Source organism: Hordeum vulgare, chromosome 4H, assembly GCF_904849725.1.
Source record: "Hordeum vulgare subsp. vulgare chromosome 4H, MorexV3_pseudomolecules_assembly, whole genome shotgun sequence".
Lineage (NCBI taxonomy): Eukaryota > Viridiplantae > Streptophyta > Magnoliopsida > Poales > Poaceae > Hordeum > Hordeum vulgare.
In genome coordinates, this window is record NC_058521.1 from 423,381,596 (window position 1) to 423,408,968 (window position 27,373).

Below are 27,373 nucleotides of genomic sequence, written 5' to 3' on the forward strand. Positions count from 1 at the left end.
TGTGACGCTCTCGGTCGGCGCACCATTTCAGTGCCGAATCCAGTGAGCGGTCGTGTTTGCTCTGGGCTGACATGAATGCGACGCTGACACTATGAAGCAGCGCCGACCAACATCAGACTAGAAAATTGCGCGAGCGCGGGAGGGGTTTGTGGTGAGCCAGACTAGTCAGAAACGGACGTGGAAACGGTCCAGACGCTCGCAAAACTCACACTCCCATTTTATCTCCGGTTTGGGAAAAAAACACATCCGAACTGGTCGACGAACCGATGCATGTCTGTGTTGGATGACAAAAAAATATTCGGATCACACGGTTCGGACAATTACGGTTGGTTCGAGGGTCGACAGTGGAGATGCCCTAGATGATATATATTTCGGTTATTTTTACATCCATATCAACTATTGGAGATGATCTTATCTTGTAAACCTTACCTACTTTGCATCTCTGCAATTTCCCCTCTCGGAGCAATTCTCCGAGCTAGTATATTTTGGTTATTTTTAAATCCATATATAGGCACGATTTTGACCGGATCAAGAATCTCTCTCTCAATTATTTTGATTCACTATCCATCCTTAGAATTGGGGGTCTCTTATTCAATTGAGGTCACCAATTTAGAATTGGGTCACCGATTTTGAATGGATCAAGAATCTCTTACTCAATTATTTTAATTCACTATGCTCACTTATTTCATTGAGAGATTAAATATTGGATTTCGTTCATGATTTCTCTCACTCAATTATTTCAATTCACTATGCTCTCTTATTTCATTGGAAAAATAAATATTGAATTTCGTTCATGATTTTGAGTGGGTTAACAATTTTTCAAATCAATTGAAAGTAACCAGCCTATAAGAACTTATCAATCCTAGGCACCCTCTCATCACCTAAAAGAATACATCAACATGTGATACTGTAGCACCAATATAGTACATGCAGTCACCGACGCAGAAATTTTCCACATATAAGTATGAGTTGATTAACAGATCATAAAATCATACCACAAAAGCCCACCAAAACCACCAAAACCCTGCATTATATGAATATAAAAGAAAGACACTATCATCTTTTCCACTAATCAAACCTAATCCTCATTCCGTACTGAAGTCCAAGGTGTATTAGTTTATTGAAAAGTTAACTTTTTAATTTTTAATAAGGTAAAGATATCGACCTCCACAATACTAAATAATAATATATAAATATCCATTTCATGATGAATTTAAGAATCCGAATTGATATTATGGATACTGATATATTTCTAGAAAAAATATGATCAAATTTAAAGAGGTTTGACTTTTCAAAAAACTAATACATCTTATATTTTAAAAAAAATTGAGTACATAAATTATGAAAATTTAAAAACATTAACAAAGCAGCAAAGCATGTCCAACCCTTCTAGTATCAACTATCGGAGATGCTCTTATCTTGTAAACCTACCTACTTCGCATCTCAGCAATTCCCCTCTCGGAGCAATTCCCCGAGCTAGTCGCCAACAATCTCTCCTGTTCTTCTTCGATTCATAGTGGAGCGCTAACGAACACATCCCCAGGCCTTTCCATGGCAGGATTGGTAGCTCCGGAATCGGGATGCCGCTCGGATTCCGGCGATCGGGAGGGCCGCAGGCGTCGAGGGCAGTTCGCAACGCGCAGCTCGGATATGTAGGTCGGCCGGATGAATCATGCATGTGCCGATTGGCCTGGCAAGCACGAGTAAAGAAAGTGTAGGCTCAAAAGTCAAAACGACGAGCGTTGGAATGCGATGAACTTTAGCTAGCCACCACCATGTGCTCTGCTCGCAAGAACACCGCCATAACTGCACAGCATGTGTTTTCTGAAGTATCCCAAGAACCAGTGGAGTCTGGAGTTCCGACGGTCGCTGCTTGCCATCTTCATGGCCCTGCCCTGTGTGGGCCGTGGCTGCACATCAGAGCAAGGGAAAGACCAGCTCAGTACCAACGCTGCCTGCCATCAAGCTTTCGGCTCCAGACGCCGTGAGACTAACCATGTGCATGAACAATTTAACAGGTCTAGCCAACACATGCAGGTGACAGTCATAAGGCTGTTCAAACACATGGAATCTCATGAAAACATTTGACAATCTGGCTGACAGTCGGTCGCGTCTGTCTGAGCCCCACAAAGATTAACAAGCCTCGATAATCATCTGCCGCTAGATTTCAAGTCCGTACAAAGTTTGTCATCGCAATCGTTTGGACGTTTGGTAGACGTTTGAGAAGCAGGCGGTGAATGGCAGAGGAGGTCAACAAGACGTGTAAGCTGATGCCTTATCAATCCTCTGAATTCAGGGTCACTGCAGGGGACTCCTCTCCCGAAGTGCAAAGGCCCCGTTCGGAGTGCCTCTGCTCCGCTCCGCGGCGGATAGTTAAAATTAGTGAAGGTGCAAAGGCCCCGTTCGGAGTCCCTCACCTCCGTGGCTCTACTTCCGAAGCGGATAGTTAAAATTAGTGAAGCGGCTACACAAGTGCTCCGTAGATTCTTAAATTTTGAGGAGCTGGTGGGTTACCGAATGGACTCCCTCCCACGCTCTTGAACAACTAGTGCTGCTTGCAGTCTAATCCTACTGATATCTTCACAGGAGAATAATGGCCATGGTGCAAGATGAATTGATTATGAAGCGATACCGGTCATGATAAGCAATATCGCAAACTGAAGGAGCTATCAGCAAACATACTTATATGTTGGACAGGATGGGGCCATGACAGCTAGTGTTGCTCTTCCTGTCGCTCCTAACAAACAGAACTGAGGGGGGTACATAACGTCTGGACCGGTACAAACTTCCGACACCGTTTCTCTCTGTTGATATCCAAACTTGAGATTCTTGATGAGGCACGTCTCAACTCCCTAATTGGATAACTAATCAAATGATTGCCCCTAGATGCCCATGTGCAAGACTAATAAATCAGTTGAATGAAATAAAATTTCCGATCCCCAAGAGCTCTTGTGCGAAGATAAAGGGTGAGAATCACACATGTATCCTCCTTTCGAAACACATGCACGCCACTACAATGCATGCTGGACTCGGTTTGTTCAGCGCAAAGCAAATAATCATCAGTGATTTGGATAAAGATGATTCTTGCTGGATGACAAATGGACTCCATATGGGTGTTCAAACAATCAATGGACTGGCAATATTATATAACTAATCACGCTCGGTGTCCGTCAGCCACGCAACATAAACTAGAGACAAATTCACATTCAGGACAAGAATGCACGGTACGCAACCACCCTGGATCTAACTATACCTTATAAGTTCTTAGCAGCAGCCATTAACTGCGAACTACCTGAATTATCTCTTGGCACCACAGTATAGGCTAGAGTAATTGGTGCAGGGCTGGGTACTCCCTCTTGGAATTTGACATCAAAAGCCACAGATTGGTAAAGACAAACTTCATCTTCTTTGCAGTAGTAAACCTGCAAATTGGAATACAAAATACTCATAATATGATCTAGAAAGATTTTTTTTTCTTTAGTTTGGCTATGTGCTGTGGAAAAGATCAGTGTGATGTTCACGATGAACCAAGAAATTAAACATAACTGTTGCTTGAAGGTTGTTTAATACGAGTATACCATTACCTTGCAGTTGATCCTTCCCATTGATGATGATGACGATGTCCTTTTAAACTTGAGTGACGCCTGCCCGTCTGAGTTTAGAGATCCATTCACTGGCTCGATCTCAATTGCATTAGGTGGTTCTGTTTCCACATAATATTTGCTGCCAGCTTCCTGATTCTCAGAGGTGATAATAAAATAAAATAAATTAGTCTGCTGAAAACAAGCAAATTTATCATCTGAAGCAGCTCATGTTGACAGAGCTGTTTCAGGAAATGTTTTTTAAAACACTGAACTGACATTTAATCCAAATATACTAAATGATAGTAATCCCGTGTAACATGTTAGATCTGATTAACTGTTACGCCTGTTCATGTCTTACTGTCCTAGACTTCATACATGAATCAGATACCTTCATCCGTTTTGGAAAAAAAAAAGATACCTTAAGGTTTCCAGTCCAGCTAAGCTGTATGAATATATCGCACAAGATTTTTAACAAAACCATTCTTTGAAAACAGAAGTGCATGTGCAGAATATGGAGGTTGCAAGCATGAACCTTAAAGCATCAAGACAAAACAAACATGTTTTAGGCAGTACGGAGATGAGATGCTGGCACAATCAAATAAAGAATGCTGCTAATTTTGAATTTGTACCACACTATAAGGTGTACAATTTCACAAAACTCTACATTTGTTGTATAAGTTATCACATAACTCCACACTAAGACATAGTTTCACAAAATTCCACATTCAGGGAGGCAAGGTATCACAAAATTCCACATTTTAGATTTTAACAGCGGTCTGACAGGCGCCCACCTGCAAAACTCTTATAAATAGCAAACGACCTTTAGCAACTACTCCCTCCGTTCCTAAATACTACTCCCTCCGTTCCTAAATATATGTCTTTTTAGACATTACACTACAAACTACATACGGATGTACAAAGATATACTTTAGAGTGTAGATTGACTCATTTTGCTCCGTATGTAGTCCCTGGTGGAATCTTTAAAGGACTTATATTTAGGAACAGAGGGAGTACATACGAAGCAAAATGAATGAATCTACACTGTAAAGTATGTCTATATATATATCTAGTGGAACCTCTAAAAAGACTTATATTTAGGAACGGAGGGAGTATAAATGACTATCATGCACCATCTACGAGAGACTATGATGCAAAAGATAAAATCCTGAGAATTTTTGGACCTTCGAGAAATGGTAACCATCAGGAACTGAGATTGCAAGAGACAAATATCCTTCCATTGAGGAACCACCATCAACATTAATAACATTTGTGTCTGCTGATAACCGTCGTCTTAGGCGTCTCAATGCCTTCGGTTTTGCTGATGGCGGCTGCACTCCAGTCAAATCTAGTGTGCGCACCTCAGCACCTCTCTCATTCAGAACTATAGATCTGATTGCGCTGTTGTTTGTATCTGCTACAAGAAATCTTCCTACAATATATCAGAAGCACAAGCAATACCCTTAGTTAACCTAAAAGAGAAATAATATAGGGAGTAGAATTATACTGTAACACTTGTATTCAACAACTTAACATAGAAAATAAAATGAAGTATTACCATCTCCCACTTCAACAAGTCCTGCTGGCTCAGATAGCTGCATGAGCCAATTCAAAACATTTCATGTCATAATGCGCTTTCTAGACAATATTTCTTTTCACAGATAGTAAAATAAATAATACTCCATCAACCTATGGTTGAATTAGTATAGAGTGCTTATTACAGTGGTATTTTTAATTAATAAGCATCACATACTATGAAAGTTCTCCCTCCGGCCCATAATATAAGAGCGTTTTTAACATTATTGTAGTGTCAAAAACGCTCTTATGTTATGGGACGGAGGGAGCAAATGCAGACAACAGAAATTGGTCGAGTGATCCCTCACTTGAGCTGACAAGGCTTGACCATCCTTGTATCCTGCACGCCCAGTACCAGCAATCGTTGTAACTTTTTTGGTGACAGGATCTAACTTTTTTATCTGCAGTTTCAGAAGAGGACGTGAAAACAATAGCATATCTTGCAGCAAAAATAACAATGGTTAAAAGCGATAAAAGAATGAGGATATGTTGTGTGCAGTAGGCACATGAGGTGATAGTGCACGAGATGCACAATTAGCATTTCTAGTGGCCATGAAATTTTTGAAGAAATTCATCTACCATAGCATAAAACTTCCTATCCAAATTCGTCCACACACCCAAGTGAATAGTAGCAAATTTAGATTTAGTGCAAATAATAGCTTTTGGGTAGTGGTACTATTAAGTAATAAGTACTCGCAACATGATTCATATCTTGGTGTGTGTGGATTGAATTTATATTTAGAACTTTGTGGATAGATGCTCTTCGTCTCAATGTTGTCTTCTTTTTTCCTTTTCCAAATTATGACATAGAGGCCTTGTTTTTAAGGCGTCCCTGAAGCGTCGCCTAGGCGTCAGAGAGCGCTCTCCCTCCGCTTTAGAAAATCGACCGCTTTGGTCGCCTAGGCACCTAAAGCGTCCGCCTAGTCGTCGCCTAGGCGTCAAAGCGCTCCCCCTCCCTAAAGCGGTAAGGCGTCGCCTTAAAAACCATGCATAGAGGTGCTAATTTAGCCTCCAGTACAATAGTACATCAAGTCACATGCAAAGTTGGTGAAGGATGAGGCATATGTCCATCTATTTTAATGGAGTACATACCCCATCTATTACCAGTTATGTACTCCATGAAAAAGCCTGCGTATTTTTATACAGTAGAACCAACCTGTGTAATTTGCTGCTATGAAGTTTTACTCACATATTCTCTTTCCTCTATGCTTTTTGGGGACATATTGCTTGTGCTAAGGGGCAATTCTACTGGAGCCTAAATTAGCGCTGAAAATGATAGCTCATGTCCAATCACATGCCAAGTTGGTAGATGATTAGGCATAATCAGTCTGCATGGCATCGAATTGAGATCTAGATTGCACCAATTAATTGAGTTCTATGAGCCAAAGGAGAAATTGATAAGTCCTGTGGTTACTTATTTGATGGAGAAAAACCTGATTATGTTCCCTTGCAGGGTATCCCTTCATAACTAAAGCTATAGACAACATTCAGTTTTGCGATCACTTATTTATTAATCAACTGGATCTGCTATTTGGTAAAGAAAACTCTACTTTAGTCATGGCTCTATGAAGCATTCTAGAGCACTACTAAAAAGGAAATAAGTCCATTCTAGATCGATTTGCACAAGGGCAGCCAAGATAAATTTACAGCTGGCTCCTTTTGCTGGCAAAAGTTTCCAGTTACCGCTGGAGTTGTGGGTGAAATATCTTTGAAGTGTATATGTGGATTGTCTAGCTCTTTCCATCAGTTCGGACTTTTGGTTGTGTTGGCTAGTGAATGAAGCTTAACATGGTATGAGGGCCTAAGGTCTTGAGTTCAAGTCCTGCCTTTCGCAATTTATTCAAAAATTGCTGCCGCCCCCTATTTGTCCACGTATAGGCCTCTTGAGCCATACCTTTGAGTTTGTCCACATGTTGACTTTTCGTGTCACACGTGAGAGGGGGTGTTGAAGTGTATATGTGGATTGTCTAGCTCTTTCCATCAGTTCGGGCTTTTTTGGTTGCATTGGCTAGTGCATGAAGCTTAACAATATCAACTATATACACTTAAACTTTCTACAATATTATAATAGTGATTAGAACTTGTCAGAATTTCTTAGGATAATCCAAATCTCAACTCTGATTATGCTAATCTTGTTTCTTGGAGGCAAATTCACATGATAGTGTTTGTGTTGGCTAGTGCGTAAAGCTTAACATGGTATTAGAGCCTTAGGTTTTTTTAGCACGCGCAACTCATGCTTTCGATCCAATCTTCCTTCCACGTTGCTGCCGTCTTTCTTCTCTGGATGGTGCTGCTCTCCGGTGCCTTCTTCACCGCAGGTCAACCCTGCTCTGGCGCTCTCCCCGTCTCATCTGCAGAACCGTGGCGTCGCATTCTCCCTGACGTCGGTTTCTGCTTCTTCCACTAGTCAATGGCCTCCCGTCCACGAATTGATCCAGATCAAAGGCCACCCGATTCGCCAGCTTCAAGGCCTCCACTAGTCAATGGCCTCCCGTCCACGAATTGATCCAGATCAAAGGCCACCCGATTCGCCAGCTTCAAGGCCTCCAGATCGAGCCGGCTGCAGCACCTGTCCGCTTCAAATCGAGTCGGGCCCTTGGATCACGTCGCTCGCGCCTCCGGATAGAGTCGCCCACACTGCAGCCACTGATTCCTGCCGCCGCCGGCCGCCGATTCCCACCCTTCCTGCCGCCGCCGGCCGCCGATTCCTGCCGCCGGCCGCTGTTGTTGCTCACCCGCTTCATCTCACAGACAGGAACGCCCTGGTCAACGCATCCTTCTTTTCCACGTACGTGTGTGTGCGCGTTCGATCCAGCCGATCGATCTATTTGCTTGGGCTGCTTGTGGCTTAGTTAAGGAGGCCTGATTCTTTGGCCTGACAGTTCCGTTACCGCTGCTCAAAAAAAAGATGGTGTCTCACGCCCGCTCTGAGGTGATTCCTGATGGTGTTGTCAGTGTTCCCTATGCTGACCCAGTCTCGCACATGTGCCTTCGGTGTTTGGTGCTTGTCTGTTTGTGCTATCGTCCCATGCGGCGACTCCCGTAGATGGTGATGATCGTTCTACATGGTTTTCCACCTACGACCGTGGTGGTTGCTCTTCTGCGACTCCTCTTTGTGCCTTCCTCGGCGTTTGGTTGCTTGTCCGTCCGTGCTATCGTGCCGTGCGGCGACTCCCGTAGATGGTGATGACCATTCTACATCGTTTTCCACCTACGGCCGTGGTGGTTGCTCTTCTACGACTCCTCTCTCGAGCTTCGCACATGGTGATTGTTACTCTACACGGACTCCTCCTGCGACAGTCACCAACTGTGTTGGTGCATATGACCCCATCAACATGCGACTTCCTTTGGCGCTTGGAGCTTGTCTGCATGCGCCTTCGTCTCCTTCACCGACCTCTATGGATGATGTTGGTTATGGAACGCTGCCTCCTCTCTCCCGGTGCCACTATGACGCCTACTTCAGTTGTGTCCTTTACTGAGGAGGAGATTGCGCGACTTCGCGCCCTACTGTCGGGTGCATCTACATCGACATCTTCAGTTGCGCCCTTGACTGAGCAGGAAATTGTGAGCTTGCGATGCCTGCTAGCTCCATCTTTTGGTTCTCCATCAACAAGTGTTGTCAGTGTTCCCTATGCTGACCCAGTCTCGCACATGTGCCTTCCTTGGTGTTTGGTGCTTGTCTGTTTGTGCTATCGTCCCATGCGGCGACTCCCGTAGATGGTGATGATCGTTCTACATGGTTTTCCACCTACGACCGTGGTGGTTGCTCTTCTGCGACTCCTCTTTGTGCCTTCCTTGGCGTTTGGTTGCTTGTCCGTCCGTGCTATCGTCCCGTGCGGCGACTCCCGTAGATGGTGATGACCGTTCTACATCGTTTTCCACCTACGGCCGTGGTGGTTGCTCTTCTACGACTCCTCTCTCGAGCTTCGCACATGGTGATTGTCACTCTACACGGACTCCTCCCACGACAGTCACCAACTGTGTTGGTGCATATGACCCCATCAACATGCGACTTCCTGCGCTTGGAGCTTGTCTGCATGCGCCTTCGTCTCCTTCACCGACCTCTATGGATGATGTTGGTTATGGAACGCTGCCTCCTCTCTCCCGGTGCCACTATGACGCCTACTTCAGTTGTGTCCTTCACTGAGGAGGAGATTGCGCGACTTCGCGCCCTACTGTCGGGTGCATCTACATCGACATCTTCAGTTGCGCCCCTGACTGAGCAGGAAATTGTGAGCTTGCGATGCCTGCTAGCTCCATCTTTTGGTTCTCCATCGACAAGTTATGTTGTTTCTGCTACGGACTCTTCTGGCATTGGGAGACCACCTTCTACACAAGCAGGTACATCTCCATGGATTCTTGATACTGGAGCATCTTTTCATATGACTCGTGATTCATCCACTCTATAATCTACTCGACCTCTCGAGTCTCCTGTTCATGTTCTTACTGCTGATGGTACCTCTCTCCCGGTTACTGGCCGAGACACTCTTAGCACTTCATCTTTTCATGTTCCCGATGTTGCTCATGTTCCTCGGCTTACCATGCAACCATTTCTGGTGGTCAGATTGTTGACTCTGGTTCCAGGTGTTATGAAGTATTAGTATTAGTCTAGGAGTCCTCATTAGTCTACTAGTATTAGACTAGGAGTCCTTATTAGTCTATGTTTACTTTCCTTGCACCTCAAGTCTTGTGTAATATATATATGCCCCTTGGGCCTTCAATAAACATAAGTTGCTTTCCTAACATGGTATTAGAGTTTAGGTTAATTTTTTAGCACGCACAACTCGTGCAGATCCAATTTCGTGATGCTGCCATCGTCCTCTGGCCGTCTCGCGCTGCCCTCCCCGATCGATCTCCAACCGGGCCTCCCCGATCGATCTCCAACTGGGCCTCCCCGCTCGATCTCCTCCCGTCCTCGGAGCGCCGGCTCGCGTCCCCGCTCTTTCGTGGATCTTCGTCCCCTCGCCGGATGTCGGGGATCTTCGTCCCCTCGGTCGGGTTCCGCCCATTCGACAGGCCGGACGACGCCGTGCCGTCCCCGACGCTCGCCTTCGCCTCCGCCTCGGTCCGCGTCCCAGGCCGTCCGCCGCCGCCGTCCGCGTCAGATCGCACCATGGGACCAGCCGACAGCCGCCGCCTCATCCCGCTAGATCCGTTTTGGCCTCCAGCCGCCGCCAGTTTCTCGGATCCAGATCGAGGCGCCACCCCTGCAGCGGATCGATTCCCAGGGTGCTGCTCTCGTTCCCTGCCGGCTGGACGGTTGCCTTCCGCCAAGACGCGCAAGACGTGCGTGCTGCCTTCAGCCAACAGGGGCATAACGCACGACTGTCAGCCTGCTTGCTGGGACGTGGTTCTAGCCATCCGGTCAAAGTTGTGTTGACTAGATTGATTCAGCAAAAGAAAGAAAAAAAACATGTGCTACATGGTGCCGGTGTGCTGCTACGTGTTGCTGGCGTGCTACTACCTACTGCTCGCATGTGTAGCCTATGCCTAGCACGTGGCTGCTGCCCTCCACCCAACGTGTGTGTGCTTGCTGCTGCTATTGCTACGTCCTCATGTGCCGGGTGCTCCAATTTGGTTGTTTCCTCCTTTGTCCGGTGTTGCATGCTCATGCACCTTGTCTGCTGTTGCATGCTCTTCTTGCTAGTTGTTTTCTAGTTTTCTATTTTTTCCGCTGCGTCCACCAAATTCGTTGATATTTTGTGTTTTCTCATGCCATGGAGTCCACCATACATTTGTCCGTCGGCCTTTTCTCCGGTCCTGATCCTTTCTATGCAACGTGTGTGTGCTTGTTGCTGCTATTGCTACGTCCTCATGTGCCGGGTGCTCCAATTTGGTTGTTTCCTCCTTTGTCCAGTGTTGCATGCTCATGCACCTTGTCTGTTGTTGCATGCTCTTCTCGCTAGTTGTTTTCTAGTTTTCTATTTTTTCCGCTGCGTCCACCAAATTCGTTGATATTTTATGTTTTCTCATGCCATGGAGTCCACCATACATTTGTCCGTCGGCCTTTTCTCCGGTCCTGATCCTTTCTATGCAACTTTTGTGGCCTACTTGTCCTTGTTGTTTTCTATAGGATTGTCTGGACTTCTTTTGCATTGTCGATCTACGTCCATCGTGCCTTATCCGTCGAGCTTCTTTCGTCGACGGTTGTCGTGGACTATGATTTTCCGCGCAATGCTTTATTCTCTTGATGTGCCATCTTCTTTTGACAACCCATCTTCTCTTGATACTTATGTTGTATCTTCAAGTGATGCGGTGTCTTCCTCTGATGTGTCATCTCTTCGGTGTCTTCCTCTTGATGTGCCTCTTTTGACAACCCATCTTCTCTTGATACTTATCTTGTATCTTCAAGTGATGCGGTGTCTACCTATGATGTGCCATCTCTTCGTTATCTCCTTCGGCGACTCGACAAGTTTTGAAGACTCTTCATGCTACGACGACACTCTCAAGACGCGGATTTGGATTATCATTTTTTTTAATATTACACTTCTTCAAATGCAGTGCTATTGCATACGCTTTGCATTTGAGGGGGGTGTTAGAAAGTATTAGTATTAGTCTAGGAGTCCTCATTAGTCTATTAGTATTAGTCTAGGAGTCCTTATTAGTCTATGTTTACTTTCCTTGCACCTCAAGTCTTGTGTAATATATATATGCCCCTTGGGCCTTCAATAAACATAAGTTGCTTTCCTAACAGCAGGATCATTCTCGACTTTGACTCATGTTTCGTTCTAAACCGTCACACTAGTGCTCTTCTTGGTGCTGGCCCCCGGCGTCGTGACTCTCAAGGTCTCTGGGAGCTTGACTGGCTTCACCTTCCATCCGCTGCCACTACTGCCAGTCTCTCCACCTCTGTTGCCTTGTCAACCAGCTCTTCTCAACAGTGGCATCATCGCAACTCACGTGCAACCCTAACCCGACATGTATGACTCAAGAGACCTCTACGTGGACACAAAGAGGGCCACCAGCAATCTTTTAAAGAAATTGCGAAACCAGGACTTGAACTCAAGACCTTAGCTCCGATACCATGTTAGAAATATGCAACTTGTATTTCCAAGAGGCCATAGGCCAGTATATATACATGTATAGGTGTAGCAGGAAACCCTTATACAATAGGGTAAATATGAAGGGTTACATGGCTACATATATAGTACTCTAACAAGAAGATGATTGATTACCTTGTGATTATAAGAATCTGCAACATATATTTGATTATCGCTAGCATAGACAACACCCAAGGGATGCTGGAGTAGCACATCCCAGCCAGTCCCATCATGATCGCCAAACTGAAAAGGGGGGACCATAATTACCTCTTAATAGGATAAATTTAGAAAATTATAACAAAACAAAATAAACATGACTTAAAATGCTCGACCAGGTCAGTGCTCCACCAATAAACCATAACATCTTTTGGTACCAACTACCAACTACCAAGAGAGAGAGAGAGAGAGAAGGCGAGAGAAGTACCCTAAACAAATTATCTGGAAAATTTGGATCTCCCCCAGCAAGCCATCTTGACCCCCCTGTCTTCAAATTAACAGCTCGAATGGAACTGCTTTCACTATCAGCAACAAATAACTCCTTCAATTCTGCGTGGATAACTCATTGTGAATCAGGGCTCTGTGGCCTCACATAACAAAGTAGTAGAATGGTAATCACACAAAATATACCAGGATCCAATGAAATCCCAGATGGCTGCGCAAACGATGTGTTGGTGGAGGAGCTGCAATGTGAAACAACTAATTAAGAAATCGTAGTGTGTAAATCAAAGGACCAAAACACTGCAGCAGCCGCATGAAAACTTCTAATTATCAGTGTGAATAGGCCCAATTTGGTAATGTAATTAAGTAAATCAGTGAGGCATATGGAAACCTTGTTGTTAGTTGTCAACCAACGTAGATGTGAACCCAAGGTAGCACGACATAGGGTAAAAGGTTCCAAAACAAAGAATAGTTATTAAGTTATACACTGATACAAAGCAAGACTATAACTTGCAAGGTTGTTCGGTTCTAACTCTCATTGAAATTACAGAAACCATCAACACAAGGCTGCCTGTTATTGTCTACAAACATATCAACTGCACAATGACATCCAGACTTCCTGATGAGACACAATAGAAAAAAGCTGCCATGTGTTAGGTCCTCCCGATGTCGAGGCAGGCGGGCGGCGCGGCCGGGAGGAGTTCAGGCACACGCGCCATGGGGGGCTGAGACGGGATCCAGCGGGGGCTAGAGCGGGAACGGGAAAAAAAAATTGGATCGTGAGGACGAGTTGCGGCGTCCGGAGACCTAAACCTAGGCTCTAATACCATGTTAGGAAAGCAACTTATCTGTATTGAAGGCCCAAGGGCATATATATATTACACATGACTTGAGATGCAAGGAAGTAAACATAGACTAATAAGGACTCCTAGACTAATATTAATAGACTAATGAGGACTCCTAGACTAATACTAATACTTCCTAACACCATGCTCATTCATCTAATAGTCATAGGGATCCATTTATCATGCAATCTCCCAGTGAGACATAATTAAATAAATTGTTGGAAAAGATAGCAGCAGTCATTGTTAAACAATCACAGCTAAAAACTACATGCTTTGGCACTGTACACCCATAGAGACAGCAGCTTACAAACTACTTTCCTGGCTGAAAGGGAAACACGATTACCTTGAATCATTCAGATTTTTTTCAGAGCCATTACCACTGAAAACTTCAGTTACACCATCAAGTGTGTTGTGTTTCCAGATCTGATGTTGTCCCGCCATCGCAATGTACACGGTCTCCTTCGAGGGAGCATAGCAGACATCCCATGGTGAATTTAGAACCTAGAATAACACTTCCAAATAAGGCTAACTGCGTTCTACCAACATCAAGTTTGATAATTAACTTCCACAGATAGTGTTAAGCTAATCAATAAAATGTCCCACAGATGAAATAATGTTAAATAATATGACTGTCCACTTTTTGAAATTGTGGAGTTATATTTTCTCAAACTATCGATAATATAAGCATCAGGTCATCAAACTTTACATCACCCCATCAATCAACACTTTTAATAGAATATCTTCAGATGATCTGATATATGCATGTGCATTCTAACATCTAAAATCACTGCAATGCCGATGGTTCTCAACACATGTCCTCATCATGTTGGTAAAGGATCGCCCGGTTGTGCACATTGGTAGTGACCAACATTCATCAGTTCATATTTGAGGTGCAGGTATTTAAAACAAAAAGGTAGTTGTAAAATGGAAGGCACTATTTATACCTAATGTTCTATACTTTATGCATGAACAAACAAAAACACATCAAATATCACAATTCAGGGTGTGACTGGATAGGGAACTGTTTTAGTTTTTTTTCCGAGAAAACGCAAAAGACTTTTGCGTTTCATTGTATTGAAAAGAAGGGGTTTGGTACAATCCTCCTAGGAGGCAGATTTACAAGGTGAGTACAGGCACACTAGTGGACATCCCAGGTCTGTGGCAAGATGGCCCGGAGCCCCAAGGCGCCAGCTCTGGCCCAGAGTGCGGCCTCTTCCTTAATCCTAGCCGTCAGGGAGGTAACTGACGGTGCTGCACCCTCGCCGTCAGGGAGGTAACTGACGGTGCTGCACCCTCAAACACGCATCCGTTGCGATGCTTCCAAATCATCCAAGGGACGAGCAAGACAGCGGAAGCCAATCCCTTGTGCATAGGTTTAGGGGTGTCATGTCGTGCAGAGCGCCACCAGTCGGGGAGAGTGGCATCGTTATTGGGCAGCGGGCAAGAGAGGCGCAGCCATGAGAGGATCTCATGCCACACTTCCAGGAGAAGATGATGAATCGTCTCCGGAGCCTGATCGCAAAGAGGGCAGCGCTGTGGGTGCGGCAGGTTGCGCCTCGCGAGGCGGTCGGCCGTCCAGCACCAATCGAGGTTGGCAAGCCAGTGGAAGAAGCGCACCCGAGGCGGTGCCCAGCACTTCCAGGTAAGCTTCCAAGCCTGGCATCTAGAGGAGCCCTGGAAAGTGGCAAGGTATGCGGACTTGGCGGAGTACTCGCCGTTCGCGGTCCACTTCCAGCGAATGCAGTCCGGTGCGTCAGTGAGGGCAGTTTTGGCGAGCATGTGCCAGAGGCGCAGGTATTCTCCAATCTCCGGGATGCCAATCATGCCGTGGATGTCCGTGGCCCATTGGTTCGCATGAAGGCCGTCCGCAACAGTTCTGGACTTGCAACGCCGTTTGGGGATGAGAGCAAAAAGGAGAGGCGCGATCTCGCAGATCGCACGCCCGTTGATCCATCTGTCCTCCCAGAACAGGGCGCGTTGGCCATTGCCAATAGTCATGGTAGTGGAGGCGAAGAAGAGCGCGCGCTCCTCGGGCGCGAATTGCAGGTCAAGGCCGCTCCAGGCCCTGCCATCATCGACTCGGCTGAGCCATTGCCACCGCATGCGAAGGGCGAGGCCAGTGCGCTCGAGGTCATGAACGCCGAGGCCACCGAACTGGATAGGCCGGCAGACGCGCCGCCAGTTGACGTGGCAATTGCCTCCATTGGCCTCGGCGCGGCCAGCCCAAAGGAATCCTCTTTCAATCTTCTCCAAGAGTTTGATGGTCTTCTTTGGCGGCGCAAGCACAAGGAGCTGATGAATGGGAGCGCTCAAGACAGCCTTGACGAAGGCAAGGCGGCCGACTTTGTTCATGAGCCAAGCCTTCCAGGAGGGCAGCTTCCCAGCGACCTTGTCGACGACAGGTTGGAGCTGGGCAGCAGTGGGGCGACGCAGCATGAGCGGGATGCCCAAGTAAGTAAGCGGGAATTCGACGATGGGGCATCCCAGGTGCGCGACAACATGAGCAGCGTCCACGGTGTCGCAGCGGATGAGGGCCGCAGCGCTCTTCTGGAAGTTCACGTGCAGACCAGAGGTGCGCCCAAAGAGCTGCAGGATCTCCTTCACCGCCGCGATATCATCCGGCGAGGGGTGGCACAGGAGAATTACGTCGTCGGTGTAGAGGGATATGGTAGGGATGGTGCGGCGCGGGTGTAGCTGCTGCATGACTCGGAGCTCGACCGCGCGATGGAAGAGCCTGCCCAACGTATCAACAGCAAGGACGAAGAGCTGCGGGGAAACTGGATCACCTTGGCGCAGTCCACAGTGGTGCCAAATCGCGGGTCCAGGGTTGCCGTTGAGGAGAACCTTGGTGCTGGCCAACGACAGGAGAAGGGCGATCCAACCAAGGAAGCGGTTGCCAAAGCCATGGCATCGCAGCACCTCAAACAGGAAAGGCCACGAGACGAAGTCGAAAGCCCGCGCCAAGTCAAGCTTCAGAAGCACGCGAGGGGCACCAAGCTGATGCAATAGCCGCGCGGATTGACGCACTAGGATGAAGTTGTCGTGAAGACTTTGCCCAGGGATGAACGCGTTCTGGACGTTGCTGACAAGGTTGTTGAGCTTGGGAGCTAGGCGGAGCGAAAGCAGCTTGGCCAGGACCTTGGCGACAATGTGAATTAGGCTTATGGGCCTATAATCTCCCAGGCCATTGGCATCGGCGCGCTTGGGGAGGAGCGTAATTAGCGCCTGGTTAAGGCAGCTAAACCCTCATCCACGCAGCGCGTAAACCTGGTCATTGGCATCGGCGCGCTTGGGGAGGAGCGTAATTAGCGCCTGGTTAAGGCAGCTAAACCCTCATCCACGCAGCGCGTAAACCTGGTCGAAGACGCATCGGAGGTCGTGCTTGATGACCGGCCAACAGGATCGGAGGAACTCCGCGGTGAAGCCGTCGAGGCCGGGCGCCTTGCGAGACGGCAAGCTTTTGATGGCTTGCCAAATCTCATCTTCGCTGAATGGCGCGTCGAGGTCTTCCAGGTTTGAGGGCTCAATGAATTGCGACAGGTCAATGGTGCAGTCACGCTGCACGTCCGTCCCAATCCGGCTGTCAAAGTGCTCGAAAGTGGCCGCGGCCATGTCGCTAGGATCAGTGAGTACGGCGCCGTCGACAGAGATGCCATGGATCCAGTTCTTCTGCTTGCGGTATGTGCATTGGTGATGGTACAACATAGTGTTCGCGTCGTCGTCTTTGAGAGAAGCAATGCGTGCGCGCTGCCGGGCGATCGTCCGCTCAAGAGAAGCAAGGCCAAGGTAGGAGAGCTTGAGTTGGCGACGCAGCCTGTCCTCATGCGGTGATAGGGCCCGTTGTTCTTGCGCGGCGTCGAAGCGGAGCAGCAGCTCACGAGAGATCGCAAGCTGGTCTCGCACATTGCCAACGGAACGCGCGCTCCAGCTGGTGAGCTTACGCGTTGTGGCCTGCATGCGCCGCATGAACCGCCGGAACGGGTCGGCGTCGTCCAACGAATGCCACGAGGCCGCCACGATCTCCGGGAAACCGGCGAGACGAGTCCAGTACTCCTCGAAGTGGAATCGTCGGTGCGTTGATGGGAGAGGCGAACAGTCGAGCAAGAGGGGGGAGTATCCGAGACGACCGAGGCCAGGCAATGCAGATGGCATTCGCCGTGCAGCTCATCCCAGTCCGTGGAGCACAACACTCGATCAAGATGGACCAAGGTGGGCGGGCTCTACTCGTTGGACCATGTATAACGCCGTCCGCTGAGGTAAATCTCCTTGAGCGCGAGGTCGTTGAGGACGCGTCGGAACCGCCCCATCATTCTCCGATTGAGATTGCCGTTGTTCTTGTCTTCGTCACGGTAGATCATATTGAAGTCCCCGCAGATGAGCCATGGGCCGGGGCATGCGTCGCGGACGTCGCGGATCTCCTGCAGAAAAGCGATCTTGGCGTTGTTGTCCTGGGGGCCATAGACAATAGAGAGCCACCATGGCACGCTCGTGCTACCAGGTGTCGTAACCCGGGCGGAGATGGTGTTGGTGGTGAACATCGGGTCCGTGATCGTCACGTCCCGGCTCTTCCAAGCCAGCAGGATCCCGCCACGAGTGCCGTTCGCTGGGAGATAAACATATTCATCAAACTCAGATCCCAACATCTCAAGGACAGTCGACGAGTAGACGAATTCCATTTTAGTCTCTTGGAAGCAAGCGATCGAAGCACTGGAAGTTACAACGAGCGAGCGAACTGCCGTACGTCTGGCACGGGCGTTGAGGCCGCGAACGTTCCAATTGATGATTTTGAGGCCGTGATCCAATAGGCAGAGGTCGACGAATGGGCACGCGTCGGCGCGGCTAGGCCTCGATCGGGCTGCCCGAGATCACCGTGGTGACAGGCGCCGTGGACGGGTCGGCGGGTAGCGCGCGGCCAACGAGCGCGGCAATGGCCGTCAACACGGCATGAGAGAGGGGCGCAGCAAAGACCCCATCGTATGCCTTCATGGCCTCGGCGGAGATCACCTGATACTGCGCACCCTTGGCATCATCGGCACCGATCAGGTTCAGGGGTTGTCGGCGTCGTTTGCACGCAGGGTTGGGGAGGGCAGAGCAAGTTTGCTTTGTTGCCGCGGCGAGGAAGTCCCCAAGGGTCCAGGAGCTGACAGAGGCCGGCTGTCTGGTTCGTCGCAGAGTGATTGGCGGCGTGGCAAAACGCCATGCGCTGCGCATCTGAGGCGCATGGGACACAGGGGTGGATTGCAGCGTTGACGGGCTTGGGGAAGCGGGCCTGTTGGCATTGGCATCAGGAGGCGTGGGCCTTTGCAGTATGCTTCTGGGCTCCTGGGCCACGGGGAGGGGCAGCCCAAGTCAGCGTCCCCGATGGCAGCGGCAGGAGGGGGCGAAGGCGCGATGGATGGAATCACACGACCCGCGTCCCACGTTGGCAAGGAGGGGGTGGCATGCAGATCAGCCAGGGCCACGGAGGTGGACGAGGGCGCTGCATCACGCGTCGCAGTGGCGGGGCCGGCATACAAAGCAGCAGGTACTTCATCAGCCACAGGAGCTGCGGATCAGCCTCGGGAGCCACAGGGAGCAAGTCCGGGACCTCACTGGCAGAGGATAAGCCATCCGGATCCCCAAGCGCACAAGCATTGGCCGTGGTGGGTCCATCGCCAGAGGGGCTGTCTCCCTGCGCGCACGGCGACGCGCAAGACCGGGTCGTTGCGGGCCTGACTGCAGGAGGAGGGCGGGCGGGCGCCAATTGGCTGTTGCCAGCTGTCGGGGTGGCAAGCACCAACGCTGGGGTGGGCGACTCGGTCGGCCTGGGATCCGCTGCAGCTGCAGCTTTGGCCAGCGCAGCCTGAATCCTGGCAGGCTTTTTCTTTCCGCCATGCTTTCTTCTTTTGGCTTTGCGACTAGGCGGGTGGGCCCCAGCCTGCGGCCATGCATCCATGCATCTGGCACGGGACGGGACGGGTGGAGGCGCATGCGCAGCCGCGGCGGCGCGGGACGCCAGCCAGCCAAGGTCAACCGCCTCGCCATCGGCCCGTAGGCGGCCTCTGGAGCAAGTCCAGCCGGCGGAGTCGACCGCCATGCCGTCGACGCGTCCGTCGGGGGCGGAGGTTGGGCGGCGACGTTTCCGGCTACGACGGCGTTGCTGCCCAAGTCCATGACCACGGCCTGCGGGGTCGTGCGTGCTGCCATGAGCCTCGCCATCGCCATTGGCAGCATCATCAACCGCCCTGGGAAGGTACCGAGAGGAATCAAGTGATCCCATGGTATGGTAAGCATTGTCCATTACGTGTTTGTGTACTAACCCATGGTCTTCGTGAGAGTTCTATGTGGGGGTTAGGTGTGTTTCCATGGGCTTGCGTCAAAGAGAAGATCTCATACAACCCATGAAGTATGACATCAAGTTGTGATCGTCATCAAGATTGCGATGTGCAAGTTCAAGTGGATCAGCACGAAGATATCATGCTTGAAGCTTGCTGTCCATTGTGGTGGCAATGGACTTGTGAAGATATGCTAAAGAGTGGCTCACCCATAGTGAGTATGGGGGAGCAATCAACTAGTCTTCATCAAGCCAACGCAATCAAGAAAGGTGGTCCATCTTGAGGAAGCCAAGATCATCATCATCTAGCTCAAGAGGACGAGGTGCAAGGTATAGGTTTGCCCTTGATAGGTTTTCCGTTTAGGATAGATTGTTGTACTATCAAGGGGGGCTCTCAGGTGAGTAGCTTGATCGTATCGTTCGTTGAGAGCTCAAACCATTTGCATCCTTGCATCATACTTCTTGGTTCTAGTTTGGTGTTTCTCTTTGTGAGTTTTACAGCTTATGGTCATCTTCGTGACAAGCTCGAGTTCATCGAAAACGGAGTCCATATGCATCTACTATGATGTTTTCAATGTTGGAGTTTTTGCTGGTTCTTCATTCACAGATGACTCACATCTCTATATCATTGGCATCTTCATATCTGCATGGTCTTAAGATTTCCAGTCGCTGTTTGGATAGCTCTTGTCGTCCTGAATCCAACAAGCTTGGGTTTGCTCGATTCGGAGCTCGTATGCGAAAGTTATGGCTGTTTCAGTGGCGAGCGGTAGTACCGCTGGACCTAGCAGTAGTACCGCTAGAGTTGGCGGTAGTACCGCTGGCCCTAGCGGTAGTACCGCTAGAGCTGGCGGTAGTACCGCCCCTGGCCAGCGGTAGTACCGCTCCAAGTTTTTAGTACCGTCATCTTTGCGGTTGTACTGCGTCGGACCTTTTTGCGAAGACTTTCTTGGCGGTGGTAGTGCCTTTACACTACCAGGGGCCTAGCGGTAGTACCACTGGGACGAGCGGTAGTACCGCTGCAGCCAGCGGTAGTACCGCCCCTGGTCAGCGGTAGTACCGCTGGAGTGCCAGCGGTAGTACCGCTGGGCTCGGGCTGTAAGTGGGGGTAACGGTCTGATTCCTTCCCCCACTATATAAAGGGGTCTTCTTCCCCCTTGGCCTCATCTATCCGTTGAGCTCTTGTTTTACCTCCATTGTTGACATTCTTAGAGCTTGCTTACTCTCAATCCCTCCAATGATTCTTGCTTGTTCTTGAGGGAAAAGAGAGAGGAGATCTAGATCCACATCTCCACCAATCACTTTCTCCTCTATGTGAGGGGAACCCCTTGGATCTTGATCTTGGAGTTCTTTGTGAGCTCCTTGTTCTTCCTCTCATATTTCTCCATAGCTTTCGTTGTGGTGGAGGGATTTGAGTGTGAGGGACTTGACCACTTCGTGTGTTCTTGCCATTGCATTAGTTGCATCGGTTTGAGTTCTCCACGATGATACGTGGAAGTGAAGTTTGAGAAGCTTATTACCTTTGGTACTTAGTACCCTAGATATTGTTCTTCGCGGATGCTTTGGCGTCCTAGAAGCTTGGTGGTGTCTCGGAGCTCAATCATTGTGGTGTGAAGCTCCGGGCAAGCGTCGGGGTCTCCAATTAGGTTGTGGAGATTGCCCCGAGCAATTTGTACGGGTACCGGTAACCGCCCCCAAGGGTTGCCACGTGTACGGGTTCGGTTACCGCCCCTAAGGTTTGCCATTTGTACGGGTTCGGTGACCGCCCTCAAGGGTCCCTTAGTGGAATCACGGCATCTTGCATTGTGCGAGGGCGTGAGGAGATTACGGTGGCCTTAGTGGCATCTTGGGGAGCATTGTGCCTCCACACCGCTCTAACGGAGATTAGCATCCGCAAGGGTGTGAACTTCGGGATACATCATCGTCTCCCCGTGCCTCGGTTATCTCTTACCCGAACCCTTTACTTATGCACTTTACTTTGTGATAGACATATTGTTTATTGTAATATATCTTGCTATCACTTAGTTGTTTATCTTGCTTAGCATAAGTTGTTGGTGCACATAGGTGAGCCTAGTTGTTTGTAGGTTTTGTGCTTGACATATTAAACGTTAGTTTTATTCCGCATTTGTTCAAGCCTAAACCTTAATTATTTTAAAGCGCCTATTCACCCCCCCTCTAGGTGACATCCACGTCCTTTCAGTTGCGCGGCGGGGTGTCAGGCACAGGACGGTGAACCGCCGGAGGCTGCGCACGGTGGTCACCGGGCAGCAGCGTCTCGCAGCAGCTGGACTCGTGGCCAAAGATGAGGCAGCGACGGCAGCGCACGGGGTTGGTGCAGGCCCGCACCCGGTGTCCGGCTTCCAGGCACCTGAAGCCCAGGCCGGCGACTTCCTCGGGCGACGGGCTGCGACGACGGCGCTGGGAGGGAGGGGTGGCCGAGCGACGCGCGCGCGGGCGACGGTTCCTCCGCCGCAGCTGCTGGAATCCATCGGCGTCGAGTACAGGGCCTCCAGAAATGCGATGGACCTCCGAGCGTGGTCCCAGGCGGGCGGCGGCCGGCGCGGTCGAGCGGAGCGGCACCAGGGCCGAGGAAGCAGGGGCCGGGCGCGGCGCGGCCGGCGGGGTGCTGACGACCTCGCGGTAGGAGCGCGAGTCAGAGGATTCGCCCGCAGAGCCGCTCCAGCGGATGCGACCGTCGGGGCTGGAGTGTTCCGGGCATCGGCGGAGGCCATGGCCGGGGGGGGGGGGGGAGGGAAGGGGAGGGCTACCGGCGGGTATTCGACGGCGGCGAGGCTGGTGGGCTAGGCTAGGCTAGGGAGCGGGAGCCATTTTTCATCAACTGTTTTAGTTTTAGCTGCAGTATAGTGTTTTCTGGATAATCTGGACCATAATGGGTGGATATGATAGGAGACTGTAGATTCTATCTTTAATATAGATCCTCAGGACTGCGGTAATACAGGTCCACAACCCTACAATCAATCCCATTCTACAAAGCTGGACCTTAGACAGCAACCAAGATGAGCTATTGACAAGCAGCTAGCAGCCAAGAGCAGAAGAGAACACACCACCTGCCAGGCTATGACAGATATTGTTGTTAACTATCTCTGCTTCAGCTCATGTGCGGATTAAGGATAATAATTGAGCAGTATAATTTCTCTGGTATGAGCATAGGAGTCAACCAAGTGATCAACGGTCTGGTTTGACTACAGAAACTGCAAGTGGAAGTGTGGAACTAGTATAATCAAGGTAAATAGAACAGAAATGGCAGCAGCATTGCAGTTGCATGCAAAATAATCCGTATTCAATTTCACGACTCCACAAATCCATATTCAATTTCATGATTCCATAAAATATACATGTTAAAGAGAACGTGGAAGCATGCCTGATTAGTTCCTTGACCTCCTCCTTTGTAATCGGAACCTTTGGTTCCATTTCCAGCTAGTGTTCTGACAGTCTCATTAACAAAATCAATCTCTCTGGATAAGGATAAAAAATCATTCATGTCAATAAAATCAATACTTTGGAATATAAGAATTATTTGCGGACATGGTTAACCATGCTAATTGACTGTGTAATCGATATAAGATATCGACAAGCAGCAATAACAATCTTGCCAACAGCCAGGGCAGAGGGGAGACGGTTCCAGCCGGTGCGGAGTAGGGAGAAGGAGAAATCATAGGTGGGTGAAGAGGTCTATACAAAATCTCTAATACATGCAGAAATAACAACAGCCAATATGTTTGCTCAATGCAAAATTTTATGGAATTTTTTCTACAAAAAGACTACTACATGACATTAGGCTACCTTCACCCATTACAGCCAACGCTAACACCATTTGCTTTATCTCGCTCGCAATTCTTTTTTGCTCTTTCTTGGGTCTTACTATCCTCCATTGCCGCTGGTGTGAGAACAATTGTCATGTCTTTGTTCTCTATCTATTTCTTTTGCTCTGAACAGAAGGTAGAGCCTACCTCCCATTGCTCTCTCCGAGTAAGGCTAAATGGTCCCACATAAGCTACTCTTCAAAAATAAGCCATGAGTATACATTAACAAGTAACGTTTCATGTTATCACTGAATGCCCACCCCCGGAAAATATGAACTAAGCGTCCTAACTTAAGTCAGTGGGAGTACTCACCGTAGTGCATGGTTCTCAGTGTCCGCTACATATAGGATATTCTTTTTGAAATTGTATGCAAGACCCTGAAAATTCATAGCAAGAAACATGAGATCATTACATCGAAATGCATAACAAAGCAAGTTCAATTCAATGAAATATGTATTGTTTTCTTAAGAAACACATGATGGAACAACTGATGTTGATAGCTTAGCCTCCTGTCAGAACAAGCATCGGTTTTGAAGGACATTGAAATGCCCTCTGTTCACATTCAGCAGAGATATTGCATCTAGATCTTTACTCTAGTAAAGCCATGGTACCACCAATTCAGTACCCAGCATGCTGCTGTAAGAGCAGAATTTTATTGCAAGGACACAACATAGTCATGTTCCTTACTTGAGGGCGATTAAACGAGGCCGTATCAAATTGGCCATCAAGTAGTCCTTCTTCCGAACTTCCAACTTGACATATAAATTCCCCGTCCAGATTAGTGACCACCTTAAGTTTCGGAAATGAGGATAGAATAAACAGCTCAGTACACTCGTATGTGAAATAAATTTGCCAAATAATGTTATTGCCATATTATTTTAAAGGTGTATTTAATTAAGGAGTAGTATGTTCATTACAATCGTAGGAACTGAGAAATAGATACTCAATGTAAAAGAACAAATACTCACAATTCGGTTGTGGTTGCTGTCTGATATAAATAATCGATTGTTCTGTACATCAATTGCAAGTTTCCCAGGAAACTTTAGTGGTGAAGTTATTAATCGACTATCCCTGTCCTTCTCCAACGCCAAGGGGAGGGAATTATTCTGTAATAATTTCCTTTCATCATAGAACTCCAGTGCTGCACCAACTACGTCATCAAGGTCCTGGAGAGAACACAGTTAAGAATGATTGACAGGGCATTGGCATATGAACTGTGTGGAGGGGGGGGGGAGGCAAGAAGAGGTTTTCAAGAGAAGTAGGAGTACTTCACAAACATCGCAACTGAAGACAGTATAGAGTGGATTTTACTAGTCTAACGTTTGCAAATTTTAGGGGATTAAAACGGTGAGAATAAGTAAGCAAGTATACGCATCTCTACATCATCCAAATTGACAATCACGTGACAACAAAATAGTAATCTAAATCCATGTTTTGCAGTTTTGTGTTCATCTGTTGGCATTGATCAAAGGCAAAAGGTCAGCAAACAACACTGATTGAACACATTCCATCTTCATATTATGCTCAGCAATATGCACATTTCCAGTTTATTTGGGGTTTGAGGTTGGTACGGCACACAGCATAGCCTATTTGCTGGTATATCACAGGTAGCAGTTAAAAATTAATACACAACATCAAGAGTTAGTAAATGTTAATTTGCCTGGTTCTAAATATAGAATAAAGTTTTTGAAACCTTGCTCCTTACTAATGCTTCAACTCCTCAAAGTGCATTTAGTAAATATTTTTTGTAAGGTTAAAGCATATACATGAGAATATGCTAACACACAACTTAGGACTTGAGTCTCATCATCTTTGGAAAAGATGCTCAATAATACCTTTCTATGGCCTTCGCCTGATATTTGTGCTAGAACCTTTCCGTTGGGCGCGACAACCACAAACGTCGGCCAAGAGTTCACCCCCAGTTCTCTCCACAAGTACATGTCACCGTCATTTACAACCTTTGAAAAGGTGGAGGGTCAAATAAGTTACATAGCGCACAAACACACGGTCCCACGTGCGCGCACACACATGCAAAGGAAAAGTGCATGATAGTCACTCCAAAAAAAAGGTAAAAATAATGGCAAGACACTGACTGAGAAAAGTGATATTTGTTTCAAAGAACACACATGAGGACAGATATTCTTGCATAAACAGATAGTGTCTCACGTACAACAAAGTACCAAATAGAAAAATAAGTGCAACTGCCAACAGCAAGGTTGACTGACAAAATACTAACAGGACATCTACAAACTAAACAACTAATTCTGAACAATAATGAAATGTGCCTGTAACGGTAAAAGAAAAGCATGGAAACTAACGAGATGCAAAAGGGGAAATTTGGGGAAAATGGGTATTTGCCACCACAAATCTCAATGACATGTGACCCAAGAACCAGATGTCAGTCAGACACTCAGACATCAGTGGCAATTCATTATTTGAAGTGGCCAATGTCTAACTTTTCCTTTCAAAATACTCAGCCCAATTTTTTTTCTCGCTCACTCACCCGAGTGCATGTTACTTTATAATAGAAGAAAGTGTTGAACGCAGGTCTTACAACAGAAAACGATCTGAAAAAACAGAAACCAAAAAAATAAAGCAGGCTAAAGCCACAAGAAGAAACAGAAGAACTAAGAACGGATGCCAAAAGCCAAAAGCCCAAAACCAAACTGTGCAGCTAGCCTACTGCTGTGCACATATATAATTTAAAGAAATAAACGAGTACTTGTCCAAAGTGGGACTGCAAATTGAGCACGTGAAGGCACTTGAATGATGTTCTCCACTTGAACATTGCGAGAGTTATGGCTATTGCCTTACTGGATGAGTAACGTTGTAGCGCAGGGCAGCACTGCGGATGGCTTCAAGATCTTTCTCATTATCAAATTTGGCAGAGTGCACACCAACAACAGTGAACTGCACAGGGCCAAGCAACATGTAAATATCACATACATATATCTTACAACTTATCAAAGTCTTTAAGTGGCAGAAAAAACACATAAACTTAATTGCATCATGGTCAGCTAAGCAGTAAGGCGTCATGAGTTGTACCGGTAATAATGCCAGAGCAGGTGTGACATATTTTCAGACAATACATACGCGTACAATGTTAGAAATAAGGAACATCAGGTAACCGTAGCTGCATGAGGAGAGGGCTGTACTAACAACTGCACAAGTTGACATTTTTATGGTAGCTAACTCTAATATACAGTACAGTTTACAACTCAATCAGAAGACCTACAGTACGAAATTATAGAGAGCCTTTCAGTTTCAAAACTAATGATTACAATGGGATCAAAGTACTGAAAAATAGCAAGGTGAAACAAAATGCGGCAAATTTCTGATATAATAGATAACATAAAGAGTATTCATGTCAAGGCTCACAGCACCCAAATACCAAAGTTGCTGTGTTAGAAATCATATCAGGATTCACAGCTTCTAAAACCTGCACTTTTGTATTGCAACCTGAACCAGTAATCTAAATATCATTTCCTGTGCAACATGTGAAGACAAAAGCAGAAGCTCACAGGTTTATCTTTATACTTCTTCTCTATAAACTCCAGGTCTGGCAAGACATGCATGCAGTTGATGCAACAGTAGGTCCAAAAATCCAACACGACTACTCTTCCTTTTAAATCCTGCATTTTGCATAGGAATGATTTCAATTATAATTGCAGTTCCAGAGGCCTTTGAAACAGACGCCTTCTTTGGAGCAAGAAGGAATGCTAGTTCGCAAGCTGTGACTATGTGGTATGCAATATTAAAA

The 27,373-nt window shown here is 47.6% G+C and overlaps 1 protein-coding gene across 2 annotated transcripts in view; it reads right to left on the reverse strand.

Moving 5' to 3' along the window:
• Positions 1-3,037: 3,037 nt before the first annotated feature.
• LOC123448808 (protein SUPPRESSOR OF QUENCHING 1, chloroplastic) overlaps positions 3,038-27,373 on the reverse strand; it is a 33,840-nt gene continuing 9,504 nt past the window's right edge. For both annotated transcript variants that reach the window (XM_045125827.1, XM_045125826.1), the window contains exons 13-28: positions 27,135-27,245; positions 26,428-26,523; positions 25,449-25,571; positions 24,582-24,779; positions 24,301-24,402; positions 23,926-23,990; positions 23,172-23,265; positions 13,823-13,980; positions 12,824-12,876; positions 12,621-12,742; positions 12,332-12,439; positions 5,465-5,557; positions 5,140-5,176; positions 4,766-5,013; positions 3,585-3,734; positions 3,038-3,422 (exon numbers count right to left, since the gene is read on the reverse strand). In XM_045125827.1, coding sequence (XP_044981762.1) covers positions 3,255-3,422; positions 3,585-3,734; positions 4,766-5,013; positions 5,140-5,176; positions 5,465-5,557; positions 12,332-12,439; positions 12,621-12,742; positions 12,824-12,876; positions 13,823-13,980; positions 23,172-23,265; positions 23,926-23,990; positions 24,301-24,402; positions 24,582-24,779; positions 25,449-25,571; positions 26,428-26,523; positions 27,135-27,245 — 1,926 coding nt within the window. In that variant the 3' untranslated portion in view covers positions 3,038-3,254. The remainder of the gene's footprint in view (positions 3,423-3,584; positions 3,735-4,765; positions 5,014-5,139; positions 5,177-5,464; positions 5,558-12,331; positions 12,440-12,620; positions 12,743-12,823; positions 12,877-13,822; positions 13,981-23,171; positions 23,266-23,925; positions 23,991-24,300; positions 24,403-24,581; positions 24,780-25,448; positions 25,572-26,427; positions 26,524-27,134; positions 27,246-27,373) is intronic.